The sequence below is a fragment of the Lepus europaeus genome, chromosome 10, assembly GCF_033115175.1.
Source record: "Lepus europaeus isolate LE1 chromosome 10, mLepTim1.pri, whole genome shotgun sequence".
In the NCBI taxonomy this organism is placed as follows: Eukaryota; Metazoa; Chordata; class Mammalia; order Lagomorpha; family Leporidae; genus Lepus; species Lepus europaeus.
Genome location: NC_084836.1, coordinates 80610627 through 80635300, shown reverse-complemented (window position 1 = coordinate 80635300; position 24674 = coordinate 80610627). Strand labels below are relative to the sequence as shown.

Below are 24674 nucleotides of genomic sequence, written 5' to 3'. Positions count from 1 at the left end.
AAATATTGATAGACTTTCAAGAAAAAAAATAGACAAATCCAGTCATAGAAGGCTATTCTCAGTAACGAGTAGAAAAAGAAAAAATAACAGGGAGAGAAGAGGTGACTCTCTCATTAGAATCCTCTGTATCTCAACTCTAATTCTCCTCTCTATCTCACTGGTACACATTTAGGATAATTTCTTGAGACCTATGACCCTGATTAGTCTCTCTTCAGAAGCATATAATCTGCTATTAAACTTATTCATCAAGGTTTGCTTTTAATATTTAATTACATTTTTTCCAAATTTTGAAATTCTATTTTCTTCCTGTTCAAACCTGCACTTGTCATCTGTTATGGTTTCTTACTTACTGCACACAGTTCCAAACTTGTATTTCACTCCTTTCAGCATGGTCAGCCAGGGTGGTCATCTGGCACAGCAGCTAAGATGCCCCTTGGGACATCCACATCCCACATCCCGTAGTACCCCATTCAAGTCCTGGCTCTGTCTCTGAGTCCAGCTTTCTACTAAGGCAGGAGGTCACAGGCCAAGTACTTGGATACCTGCCACCCATATGGGAGACCCAGATTGAGTTCCGGGCTCCTAGATGTAGCCGGACCAGACTCAGATGTTGCAACTATTTGAGGGGTGAACCGGTGGACAGAAAAGATCGCTCTCTCCCTGCTGTCCAAATAAATAAAAAATAGCTTTTTTAAAAATTAAGAAAAAAATAAGTAAACATTGTAAGCTTATTTATTCTGAAGTCTCAACTGTATAACTGAAGGCCTTGTGAGGTTTTCCTTCTTCTGATGTTTGTCTAGAGAAGTTCTGACTCACAAGTTCCCAAGTGGAATAAACAGTGATCTGAGATTATTATACCCAGATAAACTGCTGTGCTCATGACAAGGCAAAAGGAAAACATTTCCCTTCATAAAAGGTCTCAAGGACACCTTGAAAATACTCAATGAGAAAACAACACCAACCAAGTTAGTCAAAGCAAATAACTTAGGAATATGGAATCAAGAACATACCTGTGAAATACAAAAACCCAAGACCAAACAACTCGTGCATGCATTATGATTCCAAAATCAACTACAAATGATGATATTTTTATAATATAAATTTATAGTGTGATGCAATTAGCAGATGGAGAGAGGCGGCTGAAGAAAATACAAGGCTGCTAGTTCTTTCCTATTTCATAACAGGAAGTCAATCACACAATTTAAAATTGTGACATGCAACTAACTGATTGTATAATATACATATATTATTATATATTATATTTTAATATAATCTTCATTATAGGCAAATGTTTTAGCAACTAATATAAGGAATATTTATTTGAATTTCAACAATTCCTTCAGTTTTGCTTTCTTTTTTTTTTGGGTAAATTCAAGTAAAATAAAATTCAGAACTGTTCTTTGAAACAATGCATTGAACTTTTACGTACTTCCCCCGCCCCACCTTGATCTCGGTCTGGTTCACCTTCAGCTGCCTGTGCCCAGGGCTGCCTGCCCATCTCCATCTCTGCCGAGCTGTCCATCTTTACTTGCCTGCATATTCCTGTCTCTGTCTGCCTATCTCCTATCTGCACCTGCCTACCTGTCCATCTACGTCTGCCTGCTTACTTCCATCTCTGCCAGCTGGCCTATCTGCGCCCATCTGTCTGTTATTCTATGCCTGGCTGCCAGTCTGTTTATGTCTATCAGCTCATCTGAAATCCTCCTGTCTGTCTGCCAGCCTGCTGACGTCCTCTCTTATCCATCTCCTCCCTGCGGGTCTCTCTTCTGTCTGGCTAGCAGCCACATGTAAACATTTAGAAATATCAAGAGTGGTGCCCTTCTGACATTAAAAGTTATCACCTAGATGGTAGTGTTTTGAGCAATTTGCTTTTGCTTTCTCCTTTCTAATTATATACAGAGATTGTGATCATATAACGAACATACGTTTAATAAAAATAAAGTTTTTCTTTAAAATAAAGCCAACAAATAAAACAACCTGATAAACAAACAACCTTACATCAGTGTTTCAAACTCTTCAGTCTATAGCCTGAGTAAAACATGTTAAAGGATATCCACAGTATTTTAATAAATAAATCATGAGTTTCATAAAGAAAGACTAATCCTTACATCAACTACACTATAATGTGGTTTAATCTGTTTTATTGCTTTATTATTCAAATATAATAATAATGAGTTTTGACTCATAAAGTTGATTAGATGATCTAGGAATGAGTCACAGCAGGTAGACTAAAGCATTCCACAAAGAAAAATTTCCAGTGGAGGGAGCTGGTCACCCGAATGGCCCTACACAAAGCACTCTTACCGCCTGGCCTTCCTGCTGGGGGAAGCAGCAGAAAGAGGCTGCCCTGAGCCTTGCCAGCCCTGGTCTTCCTTCAGGCACTGTCCACTTCCACTACCTCCAATTTGCCCAGTCTGCAGTCCAAGGTGACTTGCACCACCTTGTCCTCACCCCTGCCACGAGCCCCCCTGGCCTGCTTGCCCATAGGCCTTTGTTCCCATATCACGTAAAGATATCTGTACGGCGCTCTGTAGCATATGTACACATTTTATCTCCCCACAGAGAACGCACAGTTCTTTTTCTTTTTCCCCCAAAGAAACCTTTTATTTAAGGAGTACAAATTTCATAAGTACAACTTTAGGAATACAGTGGTTCTTCTCACCATACCTGCCCTCCCACCCCACCTCCTCCTCTTTCTCCCATTCCCAGTCCCATTCTCCATAAACATTCATTTTCAATTAACTTTATGCACAGAAAAACAACTCCATACAAAGCAAAGATTTCACTAATTAATACGCAGTTCATGAATGCTCACCTTATACTTTAATAGCCCGTAGGCTTAACAGTCCCTGAATATCTTAATATTGAAAAACAAAGTATGATGAAAGAGGTCACATGTTATCTTCCATAAAATAAACATTCAGCATTGACCAAGAGAGGGCACTAAAATTCAGCTGTTCCCTATAGCTTAGTTCCTCCAGAGCAGCACTGCTGACAAGGTGGGCCAGAAAGTTCTTAGCCATGGTGCAGGTTAAGCTGGGGGCTATTCCGTGTGCTGCAGGATGTTGGGGAAAAAAATCCCTGGCTGCTGGCCACCACAGGTCAGTAACATCTCCTCCCTGGCTGTGATGACCAAACCTGTGTCCCCTAAGGGGCAGCGTCAGCCCCCACTGCAACCCTGCGATGTCATTTATGGCCATCAATCCCGGCCGCCGCTTCCACTCTCGTCTAGCTCCCTGCCTGATCGAGCCTCTTGTTCACAACGCTGCTCTTCCCAACCCCTTTCCACCTACTGTCTTCTCCACCACAGGTCTATGATTTCAATGTCTCCACGAGAGATCCTTTTTCTCCCTTGATTCCCCTCTCACCTCCTTTTCTCTCTTACATCATAAATACTTGTACTGTATGTACGCACCCCACACCTTTGCAGGAAAAGAACAACTTGTAGAGGTCCTCAGCTTGTGAGACAGCCCCCAAGGCCCTGGGAATGACGCTGCCTCTCTGCTAGGCGCATTTGTTGCTGAGTGTTCACAAACAGCTTTCTTCCCACCTACCTCTGGGCTGAGTTTGTTATGGAAACATGAAGGTTCTGCTGGATCATTTTGTACAGTTTTCCAAAAACAAAATTAAAAAATCACACACACACACACACAAAACCAGAATCACAACAATGCACAGGAGTAGAGGGATTATGATTTATTCACTTCCATAACTCAGCCCAACTCATCAACAGGATTTCTTGGTGTGTATGAGTAAAAGAACAAGAACAGAAATCTCTTCGGTTTCACGAACATGTAACACACTCATTACTAACCTGACGAAACACTTCATTCACAAAGTTGACATAGCCTCGCGTTGACAAGAGAATCCGCTGCACCATCTCATACACCAGGCGGTGCTCCTCCTCGACGCTACAAAGGCTGCAGTTGCTGAGTCTTCGGTCAGACAAGGTGCTGCTGTTGGAGTGGTTTCTGTCCTGCTCTGGGGGTCCACCACCGTCTGCCTCTGCTGCCCTGTCCTGCACAGCACCACCACCGACACCGACGGTCTGGAAGACACCATCGCACTCCTCAGTGCCTTGTTCTAAAGGACTCTGGCTGCTCGGGGTTAAGCTGGAAACCAGCCACTGCTTGAAGTGTAACAGGCTCCAGAACCTGTCCCTACCAATTTTCCAATTAACCAACAAAGTGCTTCCCAACTAACTTTTTTAAATCTTAGCAACCTACAATGTTTAATGTGCTTTTGTGAAACTGAAGAATAAATCAACATATCAATGCACTTGTGCTGCCCCCACACCAAAGCTCCACACTTCAGCATGTACTGTATCATAGCAAACACCTGAAAACAGGGGCGATTTTTTTTTACAGCAACATCATTAATTCCTAAGACTAAACGGCATCTTGATGGTGGAGTGCCACGACCTTCAGAGGGTCTTTCAGGAGAAGAATTTTAAGTTTTATTATCAAAATCTCAGATTAAACTTGGCTAAAATATTTACAAAATTTAAATATTTGTAAGACTTTAGGAGTGCAAAAAAAATGTTCACGCAATGACTAACAAAGTGTAACACTGATATCTGCTCTCATTTCCCCATAGAATTAAAAGTTTCCTCTAAATATATAATTTTGCTTCAATTTTGTAACCTCCATTGTTACTTAAACATTAAAATATGCCACTAAAATGGCCTTAAAATTTTACCCATTGTATTTTTTACAAGAAGTGATAAGTCAGGAGCAGTACAGAGCATAATTTCAGTAACTACCAATGAAAGTGTGAAAATTAAAACATAAATCTAACAGTAATCTCTACGGAGAGTTAATGAAAAATCACATCTATAATAATTTTTCTCTTTCTGCCTTGGTTGCTAAAGCCTGTGTGGCTTATCAAAGTCCCTGTCACACTGTGAAATGTGCTACCTTATAGAAATTATTTTGTCTTTTTGATGAATTTACTATCTTCAGGAAAGTAAAATTTTATTCATTTTATTCTTTTTTAATCTGTGGCTTCAGTAGAAGTGACTTAAGATGGGATGAGTATGGCATGGGAAGCCAGGCCCAAAGTCAGTATGAAAAGACCTGCCCTTGCGTATCTCTACCAGTGAGACAAGTTGCTTCATTCACTCGGATTGCTATGGGAGTACAGAGAAGCCCAGTCTTCCAGCCGCCCCCACCAAAGTAACAGGTGTGTGAATGAAGTCATCTTGGACCCTCCGGACGACCAACCAACAGCTGAAGACTGCAACCCAGTGAGTCCTTAAAGCCACATGAAGCACACACGAATTGCCCGACCAAATCCAGCTCACGCCCTGGACCCAAGAAGTGAAATATGACAATATTACAAAATGAGGGAGTGGGCACTGAGCCTGGTGGTTAGAGCGCCTGTGCCCCACATCAAAGTGCCTCGGTTCAGGACATGCTCTGGCTCCTGACTCCAGCTTCCCGCTAAGGCAGGCTCCGGGAGACAGCAGTTGATGGCTTAAGTAGTGGGATTCCTGCCACTCAAGCAGGAGTCCTGGATTGAGTTCCCAGCTCCTGGTTTCAGCCTGAGCCCAGCCCTGGTCATTGCAGGCATTTGGGGGATGAACCAGGGATGGGAGCTCTTTGCAGGTCTGTTTCTCTCTGTCTCTCTCTTTCTCAACCTGTGCCTCTCAAATTAAAAAAAATAAATAAATAAAAATAAGAAAGGCTGCTGCTTTAAGTCCTAAGTTTTGAGGTGGCTTGTAATACAACAAATAGATAACGTAAATAATGAAAATGAAAATTTGTGTTTAAAGGCACTAAGTCATCTGAAAATAAGATCTGGGCTGGCGCTGTGATGTAGCAGGTTAAGCCTCCACCTGCAAGGACAACATCCTATATGGGTGCAGGTTCAAGACCCAGATGCTCCACTTCTGATCCTGCTCCCTGCTGATGCACCTGGGAAAGCAGTGGAAGATGGTCCACGTCCTTGGGCCCCTACACCCATGTGGGAGATCCAGAAGAAGCTCCTGGCTCCTGGTTTCGTCCTGGTCCAGCCCCAGCTATTGTAGCCAGTTGGGGGGCAAATCAGTGAATGGAAGATCAATCCCTCCCTCTCTCTCTCTCTCTCACCTCTCTCCTTCCCTCCCTCCCTCCCTCTCCTCTCTGCCTTTCAAATACATCTTTAAAAAAAGATAAATAAGCTCTGTCAAATAGAGCATGATGGTACCATAAATGGATTTCACTTCATGCCATAACATGAAAATGTTTTAACAAGATGATGCTTGATTAAACACTCTTCCTATAAAAGGCTATTTCCCAAAAACATCTGTACATTTTGAAAAACATTTATAATTATAGTAAGTGGTGAGAATTAGAATAAATGAAACTAACAAGTCTATACATAGTAAGAACACAAATAAGCACCCCAGAGAGAGGTCCATTTTCTATCCACTGGAATCAAGCTGGAATTCCCAACTATTACTATTGGTGAACTCCAGTGGTCAATGCTAAGATGACATTTATTTTTCTCTGGCATGTGAAGAAGACTGAATCATTGAAACATTTGCTTGGAACAGGCCAGCCCTGCCAGAGCCCAGGAAACTGCCCGATACTCCTTCCCTGAGCCTTCCTACTCCCTAAGGTCCTCTCCGCCTCACAGGACACACTTCTACTGTTCTCTCTCCTGTAAGGGTCAATAAGGACACCCACAAAGCAGGTACTGAAGAAGAGGTGATGCCTGGTGCCACTCAATTCTGTCATGAGTTCCTGGCATGGTTAAGAGCAGCCTTTGTTTGTCTTTGTAGTTTAAGAATGAGAGGGGGCCGGCGCTGCGGCTCAATAGGCTAATCCTCCACCTGTGGCGCCAGCACACCGGGTTTTAGCCCCGGTCGGGGTGCCAGATTCTGTCCTGGTTGCCCCTCTTCCAGGCCAGCTCTCTGCTGTGGCCCGGGAGTGCAGAGGAGGATGGCCCAAGTGCTTGGGCCCTGCATCCCATGGGAGACCAGGAGAAGCACCTGGCTCCTGCCTTCGGATCAGCGTGGTCCGCCGGCCGCAGCGCGCCAGCCGCGGCGGCCATTGGAGGGTGAACCAACGGCAAAGGAAGACCTTTCTCTCTGTCTCTCTCTCTCACTGTCCACTCTGCCTGTCAAAAAAAAAAATTAAAAAAAAATAAAGAGTAGTAGTAGTAGTAGTAGTAGTCAAAAAATAAATGAGTGTACAACACACAAACACTGCAAGGTTATCAGCTTGTGTGATTCACTTTTTCTCTTTAATTTTAATTGTTATTTTTTAAATGACATTTTTATATCAGTTTTGGTCCATTAAGTTTGTGGTAATTTGTTTCAATTGCAAGAGAAAACTAAAATAACTGGGTCGGTGTTGCAGCCGGTGAGGGCACCGCTGCCTACCACTCCTTCATCCCATACTGAAGCATCAGATCTCGTCCCCGCTGCTCTGCTCCAGATCCAGCTCCCCGCTGATGCACCTGGGACAGCAGCGAACACAGCCCAAGTCTCCCATGTGGGAGATCCTGATGGCTCCTGGCTTCAGCCTGGCCAAGCCCATCCCTGGCCAGGTCAGCAATTTGTATAGTGAACCAGTAGATAGGAGGTTTCTTTCTGTCTCTCCTGCTCTCTGTTACTCTTTCAAATACATAAAAATAAATCCTAAAAAAATAAAAACTAAAAAATAACAACTTACCATGAAGCACTAAAAGCCTCTAGGCACGGCCATCTGCACAGGAGGCATGGAAGACTATCTGCCTGGCACCCACTCCCCTCCCTAACAGAACCTCTGGGCTTTTCATCCTCCATCCATGCAGCCCAGGTTACAAACAGGAAGATGGCCTCACCCACAGGACCAGGGGAGAGTCTCTTTAATGGAAGCCAACCATGGAACCTCCTGGGCCACTCACACAGCCAGCCTTAAGCCATCCAGAGCCTTGCTATGGTTCTAGGGGTGGGATGGTAACCTAAGTTGTTGAGTTCAGACAAAAGAGAAGGGTTTTAGATCCCTGGACTGCTTCTGAAATAAACAAGGAAAGCAGTGCTCCCGCTGCTGGCAGGCATCTTGCAACCAAGGCGGAAGCTGCAACAAAACTGCCAGAGAGGGGGGCCAGGTAAAGCCGCCACCTGTGACCCCGGTACTCCACACGGGTGCTGGTTGGTGTCCCGGCTGCTCCACTTTTGGTCCAGCTCCCTAATGGCCTGGGAAAAGCAGAGGAAGGTGGTTCAAGCGTTTGGGTCCCTGCCACCTAAGTGAGAGATCCGGAGGAAGTCAACAGCTCTGGCTGGTGTGGGCATCTGGGGAGTGAACCACTGGACGGAAGATTCTCTCTCGCTCGCTGTCTCTCCCTCTCTTTCTGTGTGACTTCCAAAATAAAGAAATCTTTAAAGAGGGAAAGGATTTTTTTAAACTTTCTTCCAGGAAGTCTTTTATATTCTCACTGTAATTGCATCTCCCATGGACGTCTGGAAAACCTCCCTCCCTCTAACCCCGTAATGAGTTCTCCTCTGTGAGCCACACACTCTAGTCTCTGTATGGCATTTCTCCTTTACGATCCTATAACCGAAGTGCCCGGGCCACCTTTCTTCCTCTTCAGTGTCTCCCAGCTCAGTCCTACATCACGCTTCTGTGACTCCTGTGACTCCAAGCACCGGCAAATCTGCAGTTAGTGCACCGCACTTCTGTCTCTGTTCTTGGGCACCACGCGCACAAAACCACACAAGGCCACGAGCCTCTCTCCCTCAGTGAAGTGGCTGCTCTCTGACCTCCACATGTGGTGGTGTTCTACCAAGTGCAGAGATGCCAAGCCACTCGGCCTGCTGGGAAAGCTCCCATTTTGTGTCTGATCACAGCCAAGAGACAGAACACAGTAGGACCCACACAAGGGGCCTCACAGAGAGGCAGCCTGCTCTTCTAGGGAGCTCATTTTCGTGCTCCACAAGTGGCCAGAATCCTGAACCACTGATCCACTTCCTCGCTAAGATGCCAGAAGGCATGGCAGCCCTGTGGGTCCTGGCCAGGGGCCACCTGCATGTTTCCCAAGGGCCTGCCTGTGCTCATGCTCAGGGGACACTGGCAATGGAGTAAGAGTGTGAAGGAGGGGACCCAGGAGTGGCCCACAGCAGCCACTTTCTCAGAACCCCACCTCACTGGCCCCTCCCCCAACACTGCCTCACCGTAGCACCTCCTGCTGCGATCCCTCTGCAACCTCAGTGTTACAGACAGGGTGGGCCAACATTTGTAAAATGTATTCCCAGGGCTGGCATTGTGACACACAGGGTCAAGTCTCTGCCTGAGATGTCAGCATCCCATATGGGTGCAGGTTCCTGTCCCAGCTGTTCCACTTCTGATCCAGCTCCCTGATAATGCACCTGGGAAAGCAGTAGAAGATGGCCCAAGTTCTCGGGCCCTTACACCCACATGAGAGACCCAGAGGAAGCTCCTGGCTTTGGTCTGGCCCGGTCCCTGCTGTTGCAGCCATGTGGAAGAGTGAATCAGTGGATGGAAGAGCTCTCTCTCTGTCTCTCCCTCTCTCTCTATAACTCTGCCTTCCAAATAAATAAAATACATCTTTAAAATAACAACAACTGATTCCCTATAACCTGATTCCCTATAAACTGATTCCCTATAACCAGCAACCTGTAAGAACTCACTCACTTTGTTTGTATTTTTTACATAAGCACTAAGAGATGAAAAATGATGAATCACTTACCTGGATGATTTTAGGCAACATGTCAACTCCATTTTTAGTGTTTTGTGTTGTAGTTAGATACTTTTTCTCCAAAAAGAAAGTTACAATCCACTTAATAAAAACAACACGAGCTGCCATGTAGGGGATTTTTGTACTGTAAATGTTTTCATTGTCTCGAGTTGTAGTAATGTACACTGGCTTGGATCTCAAATGGGGGATGTCTGGCAGAAAAAGAACACACAATTAGATTAGTGCGACTTCAGACTGTGTAGCCCATACAAGTGTGAATTCAGCTTTCAATGAAATGAACAGACATCTGGTTGTTTAACAGTGACTAGGAATGAAGAACCAGGAAGGACTATAAGTGGTATCTCCTGGAAGGTGTGTTTCCATTTCTGCCCTGCATGTGACCAAGAAAGGCTGGTTCTCAGCTGCCCTGTCTTCATCCAGCTATGGTGTGCAGCTATGGGAAACAAAACCAGTAACTCCTACTGATTCTGAGAGATTACATGAGACTAAGAGAGATTCTGAGAACATGAGACTTTTCATACATGATACACCCACTCTAATTTCTGCCTGGAACAATGTCAAAGCATATATGAACTTTTTAAAAAATCATTTTAGGGGACTTGTGTTGTGGCATAGTGGGTTAAGCAGTTACCTATAGTATTGGCATCCCATATGGGCATCAGTTACTACTTAGCTACTCCAATTCCAATCCAGCTCCCTGCAAATGTTCCTGGGAAAGCAGCTGAAGTTGGCCCAAGTTCTTGGGCCCCCACACCCACATGGGAGAGCTAGAATGGCTCCTGGCTTCGGTCCAGTGAAGCCCTGGTCATTGCAGCCATTCGGGAAGGGAACCAGAAGATGAAAGATTCTCTCTCTCTCTCTCTGTCTCTCTTCTCTCTAATTCTGCCTTTCAAATAAATAAATCTTTAAAAAATATTTTAGGTATTTTAACATCTAACTGCACTAGTTAAATCTACTGAACTTTAATTTTACATCTTTTTCCCTTTAGATGAGCCCAAGGAAACAGAATCAACATAATGTACTTTATGTCTCAAAGAATTCAGAAAGTCGCATTTCATCTTTGGTGTATCAGACACTACGTTTTCCAAAAAATGAATAAGAAGTCGATTTTCCATTATTTAAATTCCATAACCAATTCAAAAATTACATGGTTCTGGACTTGAAAGAATACTTGTCACAGATCACTCCCTGTCTTAACGAGTCTTTGTACACCTTTAGGTAAATGGGGCAAAAAAGTTCTACACAGAACCTTTTAATCTAGGACTACTAACAACGTACTGTTGGGTTTGTTGGTTTGTTTGTTTACAATGAATATGAACTACATATAAAATCAGAAACCAGTTTAGAAAATATCCACACGTATACAGCTAACAAAATACATATCCTAGTCCCACTAACAGTCAGAACTTCAGGACTTGTACATGTCGTGCAACTCCCCTAGCTTCAGCAGCTCTCTCCTTGCCCACCGGCAGGTGTGTGTGTGTCAAGGGCTGTGTGTACACACATAAACACATGCAGCACACACAGACGACTGAATGCCAGCCCTGTTCCCCAAGTGAACAAATATCCCTGATGATCTCCACATGCTCAAAATGGTTCTTGTTATTTATCTGAACTAACACCACCTGTTTTACATAATAGGGAGCAGACACTTTGCACCCCACCTTTGCTCCGCTCGGGGCTACTTCTGCTCCATGAGCCCTCCTTTCCTACACAAGGAAAACCGTAAGAGATAAACAAGAAATTCCTGCGTGTTTCCTCCCCTCTGGGCCTGCTGTGCGCACACACAAACATCTGTCCTTTATATGCAGCCAGCAGTAGTAGCTGCTAAATCACAGAGCCAGCATGAAAGAGAGGGCACAGGGTGGGCAGCTGTGTGCTCCCTCACTAGGCAAGGCCAGGCATCACCACATCCCACTCCTCCTACCAAGCAGACTTCGGGGAGTGTGGGATTTTTCACACTAGAAAATGGTAAATATAATTACACCAAAAATAATACGCCTCAAGTTACTTCTGAGCATAGGAGCCACGATTTCCCTTTACTGCTCTCGTTCAGGAACACCGTGGTGCAAACAGTAAAGATCACTTATTAGGAAACTCTAACACATCTTACAATAAAGTTACCATTCAACACAAGGATATAATGGCTGTTCTGCTTTAAAACAATGAAAGATCACATTGAAGGAAAGACTGCACAGGCTTCTCAGTGGATGTCCTCTAGCCAAAAGTACTTACCAAGTACAGGTTTGTAGATGTTTGTTAGCTTAGTAAATGATGGAAACAAATGAGGAAGATAATACTTTCGAAACAATGTAAAAAGAAATTTAAAACCAGTATCTTGATTCTCTTTATTCTTCCACTCCAAGCTTGCAGCCTTTGGATAATATGAGGAAAAGAACATAGGAATATTTATATTTCAAATTCACATGTATTAAACTGAACTGTTATTAAAATTCCTACTCTAAATGAAGAAAAATTGACAATCATATAATGAAATCATCTTAAAAGAGGACAGGAATCAATACTTCAAAACAAAACAATAACTATGGGGCCAGTGCTGTGGTGCACTGGATAAAGCCACCATGGGTTCTAGTCCCGGCTGCTCCTCTTCCCATCCAGCTCTCTGCTATGGCCTGGGAAAGCAGTGGAGGATGGCCCAAGTCCCTGGGCCCCTGCACCCATGTGGGAGACCCAGAAAAAGCTCCTGGCTCCTGGCTCCTGGCTTCGGATCAGAGCAACTCCAGCCGTTGCAATCATCTGGGGAGTGAACCAGCAGATGGAAGACCTCTCTCTCTGTCTTTCTCTCTCTGTGTAACTCTGCCTTTCAAATAAATAAATAAATCTTTTTTTAAAAAAAGTAACTATATTATCAGCAATATTTTTTCTGAATATTAAAAAATAAATCACCCAATAGTATCATCTTTTCGAACTTAACTACTACATCATGCCCATAGTTTTTCCCACATATTCTTTCATTGTGCCTTTAAAAAATTTAGTTGGAAATAATCAGGTACTTTTTTGTTCTAAATGCAAAAAACAAAAAACAAAAAAAAAAAAAACCAGGAGTTAAAACACTAGTCCCTCTCACGGATTTCATCCACTGTTACCCACAAGCAAAATCAGCATTGAAAGACAGAAGCTATAGAATCTCACAAAGTTCAATCTCCTTATTAAAACAATTCACAGGGGCTGGCCTTGTGCCACAGTGGGTTACACCACCGTCTATGATACATGCAACCTATCTGGGCACCAGCTCCAGTCCCAGCTGCTCCACTTCCAATACAGCTCCCTGCTAATGCACTTGGAAAGCAGAAGTTGGCTCCACACATGTGGGAGACCCAGATGGAGTTCCAGGCTCCTGGCTTTGGCCTGGCTCTGTCCCAGCCACTGCAGCCACTTGGGGAGTGAACCAGCAGATGGAAGATTCATTCTCTCTTTCTCTCTCTCTCTCTCTCTCTGACTATCCCTCAATCTGTACATTTGTCTTTCAAATAAATAAATCTTTAAAAAATATGTAACAGTTCCCAGGCTAAGATAAAACTAGCCTCTTGGCCAGCTATGGATTAAGTTTAAAGCTTTCAAAGTACTGAGATAATATTCTCCCCCTCAAAACCATGATGCAGTGCATGCACAGCAGGGACCCTCTAAAAACCCCACTCGGTGTGTGCACGATGTGAGCAGTCCTAACAGCTTAGCAGCTGGTCACCCAGGAACTGAAGGACCACCTGGCTACCGCAGTGCTATCACCCCATGCCACATGGGGTGTAAGATGCAGAGCGAGCCTTAGAGAAGACCTGTCAATGGCCCCCAATACAGAGTAAGCCAAAGCAGAACTTCCCATCTCCTTTCATAGCATGCTCACAGCCCCAGAGGCAAAAAGATGGGTGCTCTGGCTGCCCCAGGGGCTGAGGGATTGGCATCCTTAACCTGGAGGAAGCTCTGCTCTCAGGACTCACCCCACAGACTGGAGGGAGGCACATCCAAACCAAATTCTGCACACAATTACAGAGGGCAGAGCCTACATACAAACCTCTGCCCTGTGTCCATGCCATCCCCTTGTAATGGGGCCCCTACAGACTACATGACGTACCCAAGATAACACAACTCACTCATGACACACCTAGAAGGAGAACCCAGGGCCCCCAACACACCCATATTCTAGATACTCTATTCTCTCTGGACAAATGGAACGCCCAACCCCTTCTGAACAGGCGGCACCTGAAATATACGTGGAATGGGCTCAAATTTGGAGCTTCCAGAGACAACAGGATGCCCCAGTCATGCTCTTGGGACCCTTGTACTTCTTGGGTCCTTGTACTCCTGGACTGGCTGAAGGAAACGGGGGAGGAAAGGGGCTAAGACTGTCCAGCAAAGTTGAGTCAGAGAAGGGCAGCCACATACGCAAGCTCACAGAACAGCAGAGAAAAGCACAGTGCCCTAAGGAAAACTGTGAAGAAGAGAGAGATGGAGGGAAAAGGCCAGAAGAAAACATCAAGAGTGGAGAGAACCTCACGCAGAAGGGGCAGTCACCATCCTGTCGCCTCAAGGTCCCAGCAGGGCAAACAGAGGAGTGCCCCCTCCCTCTGCAGCGACCACTAGAGCCACCTGGTGGCCTGGGGCCTGACGTCTCAGCAGTCACAGCAGAATGCAGGAAACAGAGGGCGTCCATGAAGTTAAGTGTGAGATGTCAGCTGTGTTCACACAGACCAAGAGACACAAATCACCTACTAAAATCCTACGCTAAGGATTTCAGTTCTATATTCAGTGGGTAACTGGAAGGAAAAGGAAGAGGGGACCCAGAGTAGGCTGGTGCTAACAGGACAATGAGATCATCCCATGATCTGCCCATTCTTGGTCCACTGGCTCAGCCTCTGGCCCTGCCTCCTCCTCCAGCTGGTCTTGCTAGTACTGGGATCAGGGCAGGGAAGGGATAAAGAAGGAAAAAGAGTCTCAAAGCACTCACACAACATAGTATGTTTGCTCAGTCTTGCTGAGATGACCCAACACTGGCACATATTCTATTTAGTGAACGGTCACATAAAATCACATCAAAGAACAGAAAGAATACACATGGACACACAGAGAGAGAAGAGGCAGAACTGTCTCCTTCCTACTGAGGATAAGCCCATCACTGAAATAGCGATGACTTCTCTCTGACCTGAATAACCATGTACTTCAACAGTATTTGCAGGAAAAAGCAGGTTTGGTCCTCAGCGATCTTCTCCCCCGATACGGCTGGCAGGAGTGGAGTGATTTCTTCTGGATAGATCTTTGCTGCAGGTTGGAAAACAATGAGAGCTCTTTCACCAAAGTTAAATTTTAAAGAGGGCCGAGGGTTTTAAAACGTGGTCTCCATTAAAATCAATCCAGCCAGCCACTGGCACTGCTAACAACCAGCTCCAAGCCGAGGTGCACAAAGCACTCATGAACACAGCACATACTGTCTGCAAAGCCATCTCTCCCCCTGGACCATGTTTTTTTCCTTTTTAAAACTCTTCTTTGGGGCAGACATTTGGTACAGTGGCTAAGATAGTGCTTGAGACACCTGAATCCCCTATCACAGTGCCTGGGTTCAAGTCCTGGCTCCTCTTCTGATTCTAGCCTCCTGCTAATGTGCACCCTGAGAGGCAGTGAGCGATGATGGCTCAAGTACCTGAGTGCCTCCACACAGGAGGAGACCAAGCCTGAGTTCCAGGCTCCTAGCTGCAGCCCAGCCAACCCTCCAGCTCTTGTAGGTATTTGGGAAGTAAAGCAGTAGATCTCTCTTTTTGTCTGTCTCTGTCTGCCCTGCTCCCTCCCCCCCACCTTTCAAATAAAATGAAAATAGATTAAAATTAAACATATGGTTAAAGTATTACCCCACGTTCTTCCCTTCGTGACAAATAAGCATGGATGCTGCCAATATGGAATGAGGATTAAAATGAGAATAGATTAAAACAACAACAATAACAACTCTGGCTTGGCCAACCCAAGATCAAATGCCAGAGACTGGGCACTAAAGTGATACACAGTTATAAACCAACAGGATGACTTCCTTAAAAATTCACAGGACAAAAATGGCTAATGCCAGTGGTTTCCTGAGGCCACTGCTGTCCTTCCATAAACACTGCGTGAAAATTCACAGCTGGCAAAATGCTCTCTGGCTGAGCAGATGAATGCTCACTTATGAGATTACAGTGATGAGGACAACAGACAGTAGTTCTGAGTGGTGGATTTAAATCTCATTAACTGCAACACACACTCCAGACATACCGTATGTCTCTGCTTCCTGTCACTGCCAACAGCTGTCCTCTCTCTTCCATTTCTGTTCCTTCCACTTTGACACATTTCTCCTGTCATCATTTCTACAAAGTAGGTTCCAAGGCTTTTGATTCTAACGTTTGTAAGGACCTACTGTGACTATGAGCGGGGAGTAGTAACTTCTCTTCAGACCTCAAGATTTCTAGTGAAGAAAATGAAAACACAAGGAATACCCCCAAATAAGTTCAAGAACAGGGTCAGCTCTCCGGACCTGCCATCACCGCTTACCATCAGCTGCGCTAGGGCCAGGGCTGATGAGCATCTCCAGCGTGCAGGGTCCCCTGGAAGACGGGACCGCCGGGAAACCAGGCACGAGGCAAGCAAACAGCAGCACCTGCTCTTCTGCACAGTTTGTCTGAAGGGCTTGCAGCCACAAAAGAAACAGCCTGATTCCTTCACATCTTATCTAGAAACAAAATTACAATCAGTGAAAAGGAAATGCTTACACGTATCTGGAGAAATGCATTCTGATGCAGCCTCAGTCTTGGGAAAGAAAAAGGAGAAGTGAAAGTATGGTTGAAGTATTACACTGAGTTCTTCCCTTAGTGACAAATCAGCACAACGCCGTGACACAGCACAAGCATTAAGAGCCTAGGTTCTGGAGCCAGCCTGGGTCCAAATGCAGGCTCTGTCACTTTCCAGCTCTGACCCCAGAAGAACCATTCAACCCTCTGTAACGCAGGGATAGTAGCAGTTTTTAACTACAAAAGATCATCCTGGCCGGCGCCGTGGCTTAACAGGCTAATCCTCCACCTTACGGCGCCGGCACACCGGGTTCTAGTCGCGGTTGGGGCGCTGGATTCTATCCCAGTTGCCCCTCTTCCAGGCCAGCTCTCTGCTATGGCCCGGGAAGGCAGTGGAGGATGGTCCAAGTCCTTGGGCCCTGCACCCGCATGGGAGACCAGGAGAAGCACCTGGCTCCTGGCTTCGAATCAGCACGATGCGCCGGCTGCAGCGGCCATTGGAGGGTGAACCAACGGCAAAAAGGAAGACCTTTCTCTCTGTCTCTCTCTCTCACTATCTACTCTGCCTGCCCCCCCCCCCCAAAAAAAAAAAGATCATCGCAGGGATTGAGTAACCCACATAAAAGGACTGCCTGGCTCACGATTAGCATTATGTATTTCCCACTAACAGCAGAAGTATTGCATTCCCTAAGGCCCACATCAGCAACACTCCACTATCCATGAAAACAATAGCAAAGATAATCTCCCTCCAGATTCATACTGTGCTCTGGATAGAATGTTTAGCATTAACTGTACTATGCACATGGTTGTGACGTTCTTGACAATCACAACTATTACAAGTAAATAAGATCCTGGGGACCTGGCTCAATGAGACAGAGCAGCTCTCTGGCTTCCTGCCTTATGTCCCTCCTCCTCTCTCTCCAACACCTTCACCATGCTCTGAATGGCTGGCTTCACCTGGTAGGAAATCCTGACAGAGGCAGATGTGTCCTATTTCCCTCTCCATACTTACTTCCAACTTCATTCTATTCCTAGAATCAAAAGCATACATCTCTCCATTTTTGTTTCCCTAAATTGCTAAAAAGATGATGTCACTAGAAGAAGCTAAATAAGCAAAGGAGAGGGTGCAGATTCCAGTCCCGGCTGCTCCACTTCTGAGCCAGCTCCCCGCTAGTGCACCTGGGAAAAAAGCAGAAGATGGCCCAAGTCCCTAGGCTCTCACAACCACTTGGGAGACTTGGAAGAAGCCTCCTGGCTCCTGGCTTTAGCCTGGCCCAGGCCTGCTCATTGCAGCCACTTGGGGAATGAACCAGCAGACAGAAGATCTCTCTCTGATCTGTCCTTTTCTCTCTGTAACTCTGCCTTTCAAATAAATAAATCAATCTTAAAAAAAAAAAAAAAAAAAAAAAAAGCAAAGGAGAACGAATGCAGCAAAAGATGTACTGAGCTCCAAACGCAGTCACTTCCTGCTCTGCTTCCAACTGACCCAAATGAGCGCAGGCTCCTCTGCAGCAAGGGTGCTATAAGCCACACACAGGGCTCTGCAGAGAAGCCAAAAGGGCGAGAAAAGCAGAAACAAGGGGTGTGTGTGTGTGTGTGGCTGCGTACGTGTGCATCTGTATGCTCGTGGGCCCGTGTGGAGACAGAGACACGGACTCCCAACAAACCCGACACGGCACCAGTGCCACCTCATCAACCACATGGATTCTCAGCACACTTCCAGACACCTGGATTCCACCACTGCTCTGAACAAATCTCCATGACCACGCACACCTGCCCCCCGCCCACGAGCAGGCAAAACGAGTGATATCATTGGATACAAAATATTATTCAGCAGCCAGGCAAAATTGACATAGCTCTGTGTATAGCTAATCAAAGTATATTAAGAGGAGGAAAATTTCTATGAAATTCTATGTCTTTTTAGGTTGACTATATTTAAGGCAACAAAATATAAATAAGGCTAAGAATAAATAGGAGATAACAATCTGATAGATTTTAACTGTAAGACTAGTTGTTTAAAATAGGAGGGAGGAAATATGGAATCTATAGTCAGGCCAGGAATAGCTCACTCCTTTTCTCCCCAACATGGAGGGAGGAGTTGACAAATCAAGTTGTAATTGGCTATGATTCTTTAAACTGATATAAAACCAAAAATGCATTAGCTTGTTAAAGGGACTTGCATAACTTAATTGGCTACAAGTGAATTATCTTCCATAAAATATTCACAAACCAACCTGGCTTCTTTCTATTGCTTATGATTTAGGATCATCATATCCCAGCATCAAATGGTATATGCTATTCATTTTAAAATACATTCATTTTAAAATAAGCTGGTTTTAACCTAAATTCCAAGATTGGCTGCAAATAGATTGAAATTCAAGAGTGAGGTCCTACAATAGTTCTCACAATAGTTCTCAAAATTAGAAAAATTAATTCAGAGACAACTGTAATTTTACCTAGGTTCCTGAGGTGGACAGAATCAGGCATTTTAGTTCTGAAGATTGGAAAGGAACTGCTCTTCCTTCATCTGAAGATAAAACTGGAGCTGTTAGGGGCTTGCCCAGGGTCCTTGCTACACCCAACAGAATCAAGAACTCATAACTCCAAACTCTGAACTGCAAGCTACTTTCTCTTAAGATATTTAAAATGCATCTTACAACATGTTATTATGTAAGAACAAAAATGCTAACAATATTTATCATATAATTTCTTGGTCAAAAACTAAGAATAAAGCGTGGACGTTCAACCTAGCAGTTAGGATGCTGCTGAGAATGCCCGTATTCCGTACTGGGACACCTGGGGTCAATATCCAGGTCCAGCTCCTGGCTCCAGCTTCCTGCAAATGTGCACCCTGGGAGGCAGCAGGGAACGGCTCAAGTACTTGGGTCCCTGCTACTCACGTGGGAGACCTGGATGGAGCTCCCAATTCCCACCTTCAGCCAGCCCAGCCCCAGATGTTGCAGACATTTGTGAAGTAAACCAGCAGACCAAAGCATTCTCACTTTTCTCTCTCCCTCTCCCCATCCCCCATCTCTTCCTCCCTGCCTGCTTCCCTCCCTGAGTTCTCAAAGAAATAAAATTTTTAAATTTTTTTTTAAAAAAACCTAGGTCAACTGATTTTTAAAGACTGTATTTTTCAAAATGGCTTATCTGAAATAAATACCTTAATAGAATTTCCAGTGTGTAGAAGCTTCTTTAAAGTTGAGCCTGAAAGTTTAAAACAAGGAATTAGAAATGGAGTATTTGAATGCACATTTAACATCTATTTTTAATTTAGAAAGGAAAAATATATGCTTTTGAAAAAAGACATTATTTTTTTAAAAATTAAAGGAAGAAAGTTAACTTTCTGATGCAAAGTAATACCACAGAGGGAAAGATATTTTTAAGATAAAATGCTTTAAGTATGTACTGCTTAAAAATTCTGCTAAGAGTTAAAATGATGGATATTAAGGTAACCCAAATGCCCACAGTGGATTACATGCAAATGTCTCTTGTCCTGCATAAAACAAATGATCTTTTAAACCTCTAAAGGCAAAAATAACATAAACTACTGCTTGCAAAACATTTTTACGAGAACATGTTACAGATATTCAGGATGGCGTGACTCTTCCTGGCAATGGCAACCACTTTTCTTTTCTTTTCTTTTTGACAGGCAGAGTGGATAGTGAGAGAGAGAGAGACAGAGAGAAAGGTCTTCCTTTTTGCCGTTGGTTCACCCTCCAATAGCCGCTGCAGCTGGCGCATCGCATTGATCCAAAGCCAGGAGCCAGGTGCTTCTCCTGGTCTCTAATGCGGGTGGCAGGGCCCAAGGACTTGGGCCATCCTCCACTGCACTCCTGGGCCACAGCAGAGAGCTGGCCTGGAAGAGGGGCAACTGGGACAGAACCCGGCGCCCCAACCGGGACTAGAACCCGGTGTGCCGGCGCCGTAAGGCAGAGGATTAGCCTGTTGAGCCACGGCGCCGTGCAACCACATTTATAGGGCTTGCCCACCAGTAAAACCTCTAGAAGAGCACACCGGTCACTGTCAAGGAGATGGGACCAAGATTTACTCAGAACTGCACCTCAGGCGCTGTAGCCCGAGGGTGGAGGAAGATCCCGATACTCCACTAATGTGTTCAAGCCTACAGCACAGAGATGGCCTGACAACCCCACTTAAATTTCATATGTAACCTCTAAACTGGGATCTTAATCTCAAAAAAGAAGATACTTGGGTGGGCTTTTGGCACAGTTGTTCAAATGCCCCCTGGGACACCTACATTCCCATACTGGAGTGCATGGACCCAGCTCTGCTCCCAATTCCAGCATCTTGCTAACACAAACCCTGGAAGCGAGCAGGGTTGAGTCCCTGTCACCTATGTGGGAGACCCTGATTGAGTTTCTGACTCCTGGCTTTGGCTTCACCCAGTCCCAGCTGTTAACAGCTATCTGGACAGTGAGCCAGCAAATGGCAGCACACTCTCAGCATGTTTCCTATCTCTCTCTCTCTCTCTTCAAATAAAATAAAATAAGAAATAAATAACCTTTTAAAATAGAAAAATCGTGGATGTCATAAGCAACAGAACTTTTTATCAAATTACATATCTTAAAAAAAATTAGGGCACTGGCATGGAGGTGCAGCAGGTTAAGCTGCCACCTGTTGATGCCAGCATCCCACATGGACACTTGTTGGTGTCTTACCTGCTCTACTGCTGATCCAGCTCTCTCTGCTAATAGCCTGAAAAAAGCAGCACAGGATGACCCAGGTGCTTGGGCCCCTGCCATCCATGTGGGAGGCCCAGATGAAGCATCTGCCTCCTGGCTTCAGCCTGGCCCAGCCCTGCCCATTGCAGCCTCTGGAGAGTGAACCAATGGATGGAAGATGTCTCTCTCTCTGTCTTCTCCCTCTTGCTTTCTGTATATCTGCCTTTCAAATAACTAAATCTTTACAAAACACACACACACACACACACACCAAAGAGAACCTACACAATACTTTTTCCCTCTAAAATGTTTCAAGAGAGAGCTTGCATTGTTGGGTAGTGAGTAAGACTCCACCTGCAACACCAGCATCCCATAAGGATGCTGGTTCAAATCCTGACTACACTACTTTTTTTTTTTTTAAGATTTATTTTTTATTTGAAAGGCAAAGTTACACAGAGGCAGAGAGTGAAAGAGGGAGAGAAAGGGAGGGAGGGAGGGATGGAAGGGAGGGTGGAGAGAAAGAGAGAGAGAGAATGAATCTTCCATCCATCTCCATAGCAGAGAGCTGGATTGGAACTGGAGCAGCCGGGACTCAAACTGCTGGTTGCTCTACTTCTGATCCAGTTCCCTGCTAATGCACCTGGGAAAGCAGTGGGGAATGGCTCAAGTTCTTGGACCCCTGCACCCACATGGGAGACCCAGAAGAAGCTCCTCGCTCCTGGCATCAGATAAGCCCAGCTCTGGCCATTGTAGCCAATTAGGGAGAGAACCAGCAGATGTAAGATTTTTCTCTTTCCTGTAACTGTGTCTTTAAAATAAATAAATAAATCTTTTAAAAAAAAGTTTTAAGAAAAATAAAATGTCTCCTCTGCAAACAAAGCAAAATAACATAAGAAATAGACTACAAGCACTGTGGTAGTTGATGTTTCAAATTACTTTCTTCCTTCTCAGGATAAAACGTGGCTATCCAGCAGGACTGAGAGCTTTTGAGGGTTGTAGAATGTAGGAGTCCCTCTTATTTTAGATTCTGCTGCTTAGGGACACTACCATTTATAGTTTGGGACAGGAAGCATACCGCATCAGTGGTGCATGGAACAAAACCTCAAGGTTCTAACCCAACCTTTCAGAACACCGTGTCCCCTGGGAGCTGCCAATACTGTTTCATTAAGAACTCTGTAGGGGGCCGGCACCTTGGCTCACTTGGTTAATCCTCCGCCTGCGGTGCCAGCATCCCATATGGGCGCCAGTTCTAGTTCCGGCTGCTCCTCTTCCAGTCCAGCTCTCTACTGTGGCGCAGGAGGGCAGTGGAGGATGGCCCAAGTGCTTGGGTCCTGCACCCGCATGGGAGACCAGGAGGAAGCACCTGGCTCCTGGTTTCGGATCGGCTCCGCGCCGGCCATGGCGGCCATTTTGGGGGTGAATCAACGGAGGGAAGACTTTTCTCTCTCTCTCTCTCACTGTCTATAACTCCACCTGTCAAATAAATAATTATTAAAAAAAAAAGAAGAAGAAGAAGAAGTCTGTAGCAGGGGCTGGCGCTGTGGCGTAGTGGGTAAAGCCGCTGCCTGCAGTGCCGGCATCCCATATGGGCGCTGGTTCTAGTCCCAGCTGCTCCACTTCCGATCCAGCTCTCTGCTATGGCCCGGGAAAGCAGTAGGAGATGGGCCAAGTGCTTGGACCCCTGAACCCGCGCGGGAGACCCAGAAGAAGCTCCTGGCTCCCGACTTTGGATCGGTGAAGCTCTGGCCATTGCAGCCAATTGGGGTGAACTCATGGATGGAAGACCTCTCTCTCTCTCTCTCTCTCTGCCTCCCCTTCTTTCTCTGTGTAACTTTCAAATAAATAGATCTTTAAAAAAAAAAAAAAAGAAGAAGAAGAAGAAGAAATCTGTAGCAGGGTTCTTATTAGATACAAATCTAAGTAAACTAGGAAGAATGCAAGAAGCACAGTGAGGTATATTAAACAAAAGCCTATAATTACAAATCCACAAGCTCTCATTGGCAACTTCTAAATCCAAAATGCCACGAAAACAGAAGCTTTGTCATTAGTGGACAGTATATGTTCTGAATTCTTATGCTACCAATGCCTGGCTGAGGCGATTTCAGGTTTAGTTATTTCCCTGATGGTGAATATTTACATCTTAAGTCATGGAAATAACAGTTGGCGGTGTCACACACAGACACCAGCAATGTGTTGTGAGGTTCTCAGCTGTTTGCTTCACTGTCCGTCCCTGCACCACGGTGTTGCTCTAAATTCTGAAGTCTGGTTTCAAAGGTGCACCTAGCACAAAAATCACTGTAAAAGAGATGTGGATTGGAATATACACCATTTTCTAATCTGGCTATTTGTGCAAAAATATATTTATCTGAAAAGAGCTTCGCTGACTCAAACATTAAGAATGTAAACATCAATAATGCACACGGATGACTTTAAATGCAAATGCTCATACTTTCGCGTTCTGAAATAAGATGCGGTCTGAGGTCTGACTACTTCCTGGAGATAGCTGCTTCTATGCAGCAGGTAAACAGCAATTACTGTTAACGTGATGGCTCAAGAGACCTAATACTTTGCAATCTCAACCAAGGCGTCTGAGGCATCCAGTCACTATTCCCGCTAAGAGGCTACCAAACCGGGCAAAAAGCTGCTTGTATCAGCAATTTTCACCTGTTTTTGTCGTATTAGGCAGACTTAAAAGTTAATACTACACGCTGCCTAGTGGATGCATGAAGTTACACAACACAAATGCAAATCAAGTTTCTTGCATAGTTCTAATAAGTTTATTCATGCTGAGGGGGCCTACTAATCTTCAGACATTCTAAAGAGCTCTCTGAAGAAAATGAGTGTGGTTTTCATGCAAAAGATACAAGCAAAATTAAAGAAGGATTATATCTAGCACAGATAACGAATGCTGCATGCAGTCATTTCCCACTGTCAGTCTTTTCTACTATTCCAGGGAGCGTCACAACTCCCCAGGATGTCTCTGCAGCTTACACTTCGCATTAAAAAAAAAATTACTTTAATTTAAATACACAATCTCAAAGCTCCAATTAGGAAGAAATGCTATGGACAACTCTCCAAGATGTAAAGCAGGGGTGGGGAACGTCCAGCTCACGGGCTGTGTGAGGCCCATGAAATTGCTTGGTCTGGCCCTGCTAAGGCAGCTGCAAGCAGGAATTGAAACCCAGTCCATCCCTGCCAGGCTAATTTTTAAGTTGACAATTTTGTGTGGCCCACGGTTGACATTATCAGTATCCAAACGGTCCCTGGCAGAAAGAGGGTTCCCCCAGCGATTTAAAGGAAAAACTTTCCTGTGTATTTCAAAGATTTAAAGGTGAAGATACAGCTAACAGTAACGATGCAGTCATTCAGTGTAACATACACACTTGCTACAGAAACTTTACTATCTTTGAACTTATTACGTATAACTTGAAATAACTCAGTTTCTGTAAGAGTCAGCTACTCCTCACATACATAAGCCTAAAGACCAGGCCGTATTCTCTCAGGTTCCATGACTCTGCACACGCTGACCTACCTGCTCATCTTC

The 24674-nt window shown here is 44.8% G+C and overlaps 1 protein-coding gene across 2 annotated transcripts in view; it reads right to left on the bottom strand.

Moving 5' to 3' along the window:
* RALGAPA2 (Ral GTPase activating protein catalytic subunit alpha 2) overlaps positions 1-24674 on the bottom strand; it is a 340680-nt gene that overhangs the window by 244570 nt on the left and 71436 nt on the right. For both annotated transcript variants that reach the window (XM_062203794.1, XM_062203795.1), the window contains exons 5-10: positions 19612-19655; positions 16213-16390; positions 14843-14958; positions 11920-12058; positions 9676-9875; positions 3815-4048 (exon numbers count right to left, since the gene is read on the bottom strand). In XM_062203794.1, the coding sequence (XP_062059778.1) occupies positions 3815-4048; positions 9676-9875; positions 11920-12058; positions 14843-14958; positions 16213-16390; positions 19612-19655 (911 nt within the window). The remainder of the gene's footprint in view (positions 1-3814; positions 4049-9675; positions 9876-11919; positions 12059-14842; positions 14959-16212; positions 16391-19611; positions 19656-24674) is intronic.